The sequence below is a fragment of the Monopterus albus genome, unplaced genomic scaffold, assembly GCF_001952655.1.
Source record: "Monopterus albus unplaced genomic scaffold, M_albus_1.0 scaffold175.1, whole genome shotgun sequence".
NCBI classification, from domain to species: domain Eukaryota; kingdom Metazoa; phylum Chordata; class Actinopteri; order Synbranchiformes; family Synbranchidae; genus Monopterus; species Monopterus albus.
Window position 1 is genome coordinate 356,081 of NW_018128055.1, and position 7,942 is coordinate 364,022.

Here is a 7,942-nt window from a genome sequence, read left to right on the forward strand (position 1 = left end):
CAAAGGTGGAGGGCAGGAATGAGGGAGGGTGAAGAGTCTGGACACGGATCAAAGTAACTAAGGCTTGTGATCATTACCAGCACCCAGGATACATATGGAGACATGAACTTGAAGTGCCATGGCCTCCTACTGTTTCTCCTGGTGACCCCTTAAAACAAAGTTGTGTCTACACGTGAAAGGTTTAAAATATTTAGAGAAGAGTTATTTTCCCTTTAAACTTTCAGATTGTTATTCAAATAATTCACTGAAGTCAGAAGAGGTAAAACTATCTAATATTTCTCTTGGGACTCATCTGGGAGGTCCCAGAACTCAGGTTGCATCACACTAGTAATGAAAGGATTACTATTGGGATTTACTCATCATAAAATGAATTGGTGATACTTCAGTTTGTCATTAAAAGTAATTTATTGTGCAAAATTATCACTTGATATCACTGTAAATGTAATGCTGTAGGGTTTCTGACTGCTGGTGAAATCAAATGTTAAAAAGGTTTGGCTCTGTTGTTATTGGTATTTGTGTGCCACAACAATTAATCAAAATATTTTTTAAGTAATTTCCAGTCAATCATAAATGTTTAATGTGTTTTTAAAGTTGTCAAATCACGTTTGGGGGTGACTGTGGCTGATAATGCATTATTGCATGATCTCTGTTTTCACTGATCGTCCTCCCTCCAGCTCCTTCTAGGGAAACCCCAGTGAGGTGGTATCCCTTCGCGATGCAAAGATGGCGACCCTGTTCCCTCCCCCAGGCATCGATGTGTTCCGCCCCTTCACCCAGGAATCACTGGAGGAGATCGAGAGGCACATGGAGGAAAGGAAAAAGGCCGTAGAAGTAGAGGGCCATGAGGAGGAGGAGGAGCCTGCAGCCCCAAACCCTGATCTGGAGGCAGGCAAGAACCTGCCCATGATCTTTGGAGATCCTCCACCAGAGCTGCTCAACAAACCTCTGGAGGAGTTGGACCCCTTCTACAAAGCACAGAAAGTTAGTCTGAGCACATCTGGGCTCACCTGGCTGAAACATAAGCCACTGTGCACACTTGGTGTTTAATGAACTTGAGCCTGACTTCACATGACCTTAAAATACAACAGGATGTATTTCTTAACTGAAATTTCTGTTATTTACAACTGCATACGATTTCCCTTACACAAAGTGTACGATTTCATTAGCGATATACGTTACTGTTACATTTTTAAATATTACTTTAAGATTGTCAGCAGTATTTTTGAAATGTACCCTACAAATAATCTCTGTATTTTTCAGACATTCGTTGTTATCAGCAAAGGAAACACAATCTTTAGGTTCAACGCTGAACCAGCTTGCTACATTCTGAGCCCCTTTAGTTTGGTTAGAAGAGTTGCCATCAAAATTCTCATACATTCATATCCTTTGGATTATGGATATAGACTAAAGGGCGGGATTGTTTGCTTATACATATAATGTCCCTGTTTGTTTCCTTAATCCTTAATTAAATTATTTAGCTTGTTCATCATGATAACAATTCTGTCGAATTGTGTGTTCATGACAATGAGCAACCCACCAGCTTGGAGTAAAACTGTTGAGTGAGTACTTCATCATTGTACTTTAGTTTACAGTAGTTCCATAACCCTACCTTTACTAACTTGTGTTGCACACTTTCTTTCTATAGGTATGTTTTTACTGGAATTTACACCTTTGAGGCAACAGTCAAGGTGTTGTCTAGAGGTTTCTGTGTCGGATCTTTTACATTCCTCCGAGATCCATGGAACTGGCTGGATTTCATGGTGATCAGCATGGCGTAAGTATCTGCTTGTATTTTAATTTAACTGTAGCTGAATTTTAAAACAGAAAAATTCTGCAGAGATTCTTAGAACATCAACATTTTGAGTCTATAAATTGCTACCATAGAGAAGTTAGCGTTGGAAAACTAAACATTTTTTAATCAAACTATTAGCTACAATAAAAGCTCATATTGTGCACATTTTAGAATGTTTTATGCAGTTTATATGGACGATTCTCATAGAACTGCAGATTTAAATAGGAAAATTAAAAGATGGTATTTAGGTATAATCTGGTTATTTGTTTTCATTCATTGCTTTAATTTATATCTTCCCACAGATACATCACTGAGTTTGTTGACCTTGGCAACGTGTCAGCTCTCAGGACATTTCGTGTACTTCGAGCCCTAAAAACAATTACTGTGATTCCTGGTACTCTTTTATTTAACATTTTACTATACTGTGTTTTACTATGTTCTTTATTAAGTGATTAGTTAACATGAGGATGCAGTTTTACTGACTTCAAAATATTTTGTCCTTTGATTTTTATATTTATGTGATTAAACTGTTCTCTAAAGCAGCAGCCTGCAGCCTTTTTGGCTGGTGACCCCTGAAAACAAAGTTATATTTATGCGAAAAACCTTGTAAATTGTGACCAACTCAAGCAAAAAAAGGATTCCTCCTTATACAACTGGTTAAAATTACTCTATACAGCACCATAAAGATGAAAAACAAAAATCTAAAATTGGTTTGCAGGAAGATATTTTTTCAGTTTCTCAACCCTGGTAATCATCTTGCACACTCTCAGACTGGGTTGGGAACCACTGCTCTGGAGTGCATCATTTGTTATAATGGCGAGAATGTTGTGGTTGCAGAGCAGTGATATGCCACTAACATGTTGCTTGGATTTTGTCAGGTTTGAAAACCATCGTGGGCGCTTTGATCCAGTCCGTGAAGAAAATGTTTGACGTCATGGTTCTGACTGTTTTTGCCCTTGCCGTTTTTGCCCTCATTGGCCTTCAACTTTTTATGGGACATCTTCGTCACAAATGTGTGCGATGGCCCATCGACATGAATCAAACTGAATTTTTTAACATCACATCAACATTTAATGACACTATGTCATTTGACAATGGCATTGGTGCCAATGACACGGCATTTTCCAACAGTACCTTCAATTTCCTGGAATATATTGAAAACATAGGTATGCTTACCAAGTATTATGTCTCTAGTTTAAGCTGACATTGTCCACAATGGAATATAGATTTCACTGTTTCTTTTCATGTATGGCTATAGGAAATCACTATTATTTGGAAGGCAGCCAAGATGCTCTTCTTTGTGGAAACAGCTCTGATGCTGGGTAAGTGTTTTCCACACCACAATGCTAAATTTGTCTGGTCATTATAACTTTTACTATTACTTAACATCAGTTTCTTGTGCCTTTGCTATATAACCACTGCCATCAGTTATACAAAGATGTTCAGAGTCTAGGAGAACAACTGTAGTGAGCTGAGTCTTCTTCATTGACAGAAAGTGCCCAGATGGATACACGTGCATGAAGGTCGGGACAAACCCCAACTTTGGCTACACCAACTTTGACAGTTTTGGCTGGGCTTTCCTGGCCCTCTTCAGACTCATGACCCAGGACTACTGGGAGAACCTTTTCCAACTGGTTGGCACCTCTTTCATTTGTTACTAATAGTTTGATATTTATTTCTAACTTCTTTAGTTTAAAAATAAGGTTATAAAAAGAAATGTGTCCTTAGTTCTTGTAGCTTCCTTTTTACACAGGTCCTGCGGTCAGCTGGAAAGACGTACATGCTTTTCTTTGTGGTGGTTATCTTTCTGGGCTCCTTTTACCTCATCAATCTCATCCTGGCTGTGGTAGCTATGGCTTATGAAGAACAAAATCAGGCCACGCTGCGAGAGGCCATCGAAAAAGAGGAGGAGTTCCAGCGACAACTAGAGCAACTCAAGAATCAAGAACAGGTATCTATCACAAGTAACAAGGGTACATCAAACTAGTCGGGATGCACTGACCTAATTCTCTGGATCCATATCAGTGCCAATACTACCTTATCGAGCAGATCAGACATCAGCCTTGAAATGGCAATCCACAGTAAATATATTATCTTTTACAATGTCATTATAAAATTGTGTTTGTGCTACCAGTTACATTCCATGAATCCAATTGATGCAATTTATGGCACCACAGCAATTCTTGAACTCATGTTGGCATATATAAAACTGATTCCAATGTGATTCATGCAGTAAAAATAAATTTGAGAATAATAATACCTGCTAATAATGTTTGCCAAACTTTTCATAGCCATTTTTTTTTAGCTTTTAGGACAGTGGTTGCTGCTGTGTGACAACAAAAATTAAGTTCATCTTGTTTTGTCCCTTAGTGTATGACAAAATAATCAAAACTTCACCTTTTAAATTTGTAGTAAAATGTATGCATGGCTAAGCCAAAAGTGTTAATCGTCAACAGATAAATCACATTTTCTATAGTAAAACTGAATTTCTTACCTTTTACCTTACAGGCCCAACTTCATGGGAGCCAAGCCACTCTAACCAGCAAGAAGTCGCTCAGTCATCACACGCTGTCTGATGATGAACGGAGTCTTGGACAGGAGGAAGATGTCAAGGATTGCAATGGGAGAGTTGTTCCCCGTCTGATCATCAGAGCGCCCACCATGGTTGGGGTCAGTCAGCACCGTTGTCCAGTTACAGTTTGGTTAGACAATCTACAGATATAAATGCTGATTTACTGTGTTTTAAAAAACCTTTGGTCTATAAACTTTGGTTTCTGCTTCTGAGGATTCTTCGTGAGCTTACAACACAGAGTTTTCTAACACATTTTACAGTCTGCTGTAGATCATGAACTCCAAGAGAAGTCATCAGGCTCTGTGCACAGCATGCTTCATCTGGATGAACCAGGCCTTGTTCAGAAATCTGGTAGTGCTATTACTGTGCTCACTGCGACTGCTATGGAAGGTACGGTAGACAGAAGATAGAAACTTCACTCTGATAATGTACCTGTAATTGTACAATACAGAATCCCTTGTTATAATATTTACTTATGAAAACTTCCTAGCTTTGATTACACTAAAATAAGGAAATAAGCAGATGATGCCATAATGTCTAGTTCAGGGTACTGAAAGCATCTGAAGCGCCTTCAGGGAATCAAGAAGTCCCTGAGGCTTAGTTGCAGATTCTTTGAGATGATGCTCTAATGTGATTTGTAATTGCTTAGATTATCAAGCAGTTGATGACACTAAACTAATTTATCTAATTTGCATCCTTATTATCACTGAAACAGAAACCACATGCTTGATAGACTGATGCCAGATTATTTGTTTGTTTTGTCTGCCTGTGTCTAGAGTTGGAGGAGGCTCAGAGGCCATGCCCACCTGGCTGGTACAAGTTTGCTGACATATTCCTGAAGTGGAACTGCTGCACGCGCTGGGTAGTCTTTAAGAAGTGGGTGCTTTTTGTGGTGATGGACCCTTTTGTCGACTTGGCCATCACCATCTGCATCATGCTCAACACCCTCTTCATGGCTATGGAGCACTACCCCATGACCCCAGAGTTTGATTACATGCTCTCAGTGGGAAATCTGGTGAATATGTGTCATGTGAATTTTAAAATGTCATTGCAGAAATGTTCTGACATCTCATATATGTCAGTTCTTGTAAAAAATAATATCTTTACCTGTTTAGGTTTTCACTGGGATCTTCACAGCGGAAATGGTCTTCAAGCTCATCGCCATGGACCCCTACTATTATTTTCAAGTGGGCTGGAACATATTTGACAGCATCATTGTCACTCTCAGTCTGGTGGAGTTAGGGCTGGCAAATGTCCAGGGCCTGTCTGTCCTCAGGTCATTTCGTCTGGTGAGAAACACTGACTGAATTTATTTGTATCCATTTACCATGTGATTTTATTTCCTGTGTTATTCACTGTCTCTGTCTGCGTTGGAGATAGCTTCGTGTCTTCAAACTTGCCAAGTCCTGGCCCACACTCAACATGCTGATCAAGATCATTGGTAACTCAGTAGGAGCTCTGGGCAACTTGACTTTGGTGCTAGCCATCATTGTCTTCATCTTTGCCGTGGTGGGAATGCAGCTCTTTGGCAAGAGCTACAAGGACTGTGTGTGCAAGATCTCCTCAGAATGTGAGCTGCCACGTTGGCACATGACCGACTTCTTCCACTCGTTCCTCATCGTGTTCCGCATCCTGTGCGGGGAGTGGATTGAGACCATGTGGCACTGCATGGAGGTGTCTGGAATTGCGATGTGTTTAGTTGTCTTCATGCTGGTCATGGTCATTGGAAATCTAGTGGTGAGTACAACTGTAATTCATTCACTGATATACAATCTTAAATCAGAAACATGACAGATCTGTAACTTTAACTAGACACTGGTGGGAGCAAGTTGCATGTTACACAAGCAGTGCCTTGGGCTTTGAATTTGATTCTGTGTGTGTGCACATGTGTAACTCTTGTGTCACAAGTGGGGTCAAGTGTTTTCTGCTTTCAATCTGGACTCAGATGGTCACAAATGCAAGTATTTTTCTCAGCCATTGTGCAGTCTTAGCATTGAAATAATTTGTTAAAACATGACTTTCTCAAATTTCTTGTCTGCTGTTTCTCATTTTTTCATCGTTTCAATTCTATTTTACGTTCAAAGTAAAAAACATTATTCCTATCTCGTGGCTGTCTTCATAGTGCTTATTCATAATGCAGTAAACCATGATTTGATGGTCATTCTGGAACTCACAGGTGCTGTCTCTCAACTACACATGCAGTATCTCCGTCACTACTGTGAAGCTGTAAAGCTGGGAAACTCTTTTGTAAAATCTTTCTAAATCCAAGTTCTCCTATTATAATTCCAGGAGATTTTATTATTATATATTAATTACAGTATGAGTAATGCCTAAATGTACAAGCAGAGTAATGTACAACATATGCTTGCACCAAAATGTGAATTCAAAAATGGCAAAACAATAAACGCAGACGCTCAAGATTCTAATCTAAACAATATCACTCCATATTATTTCATATGATATCTGCTAAATTGAGGATGAATGAAGTGAAGTGAAGTGGGTGAATTTGCTTGAACAGATCAGGTTTGTGATGCTTAATGAAGAATCTTGAGTGTCTAGAGTATAAAAATACTGCCCTTGACATTTCAGCTTGGCCTCATAGAATAGGGCCATGCAGATGATCACTATCAGACCTCATTTCAGCATTGGATTTAATGTGTGGAGCCAAAACCATTTCCTGTTAGGGTTATTCATAGATATGAAAAGGAAATGGCTCATTGTCAAGTACTGACAAACAAATTGCACTGGCTGCACTGTGCCAAAATAATCATGTTTTTTTTATGTGTCTTACACTCTGCCCTCAGCCTTCCACCATTACTCCAGTGTACTGTATGCTCACCCCGCACATAAATGCACACTATTTGCACTGACATTAAGACAAATAGTACTTACACACTTCATGGGAGGGGGTTTCTATTTAAACCTAATGACTTGATTCACTAAACAGTGGTTTTGACCTTGAGTATGTGCTAAGATCCAGCTCAAGTAAGCACACTGCCGCTGAGGGAAAAACACAGACAGCTGAGCAAGCAGAGCACAGGTGGCAGGAGGACGGGGTGCTAAGGAAAAGTCATTTGATAGCAGATTGAACCGTAATTGATGAAGAGGTAATCATAGTAGGCCACCAGTGGCACAGCATATGGAGTAATACAGTATTTAACCTGCATGGTTAAGGACATGTTCTGTACCGGAAACAAATTCCTTGTGTGTAACATATTTGGCCAATAAAGGTGATTATCCTTATCATCTTATGCTCATTATCTTTTCTCTAGAGTCCATTTATAGTCAAAATGGCTCCTTAATTACCAAGATCCCATTTGGATTCTTTATCAACTTTGACCGATCTATGTTTTTGCCTCTTTGCCTAATTCTGTGAAAAATGTTATCATTTTATTCTCATCCACTGATCACAGATATGAACTGAAAAAAATCTAATATTTTTAAATATGACACTTCTTATGAGCATAATAAATAAATGTGTGCATTACTTGCAGAGTTTTTGTTTTTACATCAAGGTACAAGAGTAAATAGTTGATTTTTCTGCACTTGAAATATCAGATTTACAGCTGAGTTCACAT

General features: G+C 39.1%; 1 protein-coding gene across 1 annotated transcript in view; it reads left to right on the forward strand.

Moving 5' to 3' along the window:
- The first annotated feature begins 682 nt into the window (after positions 1-682).
- The window catches only part of scn4aa (sodium channel, voltage-gated, type IV, alpha, a), a 12,636-nt gene continuing 5,376 nt past the window's right edge, over positions 683-7,942 (forward strand). The window contains exons 1-14 of the mRNA XM_020616582.1: positions 683-981; positions 1,261-1,379; positions 1,470-1,559; positions 1,646-1,774; positions 2,095-2,186; positions 2,671-2,958; positions 3,051-3,114; positions 3,285-3,426; positions 3,546-3,743; positions 4,301-4,462; positions 4,625-4,754; positions 5,141-5,379; positions 5,480-5,653; positions 5,745-6,101. Coding sequence (XP_020472238.1) covers positions 724-981; positions 1,261-1,379; positions 1,470-1,559; positions 1,646-1,774; positions 2,095-2,186; positions 2,671-2,958; positions 3,051-3,114; positions 3,285-3,426; positions 3,546-3,743; positions 4,301-4,462; positions 4,625-4,754; positions 5,141-5,379; positions 5,480-5,653; positions 5,745-6,101 — 2,442 coding nt within the window. The 5' untranslated portion in view covers positions 683-723. The remainder of the gene's footprint in view (positions 982-1,260; positions 1,380-1,469; positions 1,560-1,645; positions 1,775-2,094; positions 2,187-2,670; positions 2,959-3,050; positions 3,115-3,284; positions 3,427-3,545; positions 3,744-4,300; positions 4,463-4,624; positions 4,755-5,140; positions 5,380-5,479; positions 5,654-5,744; positions 6,102-7,942) is intronic.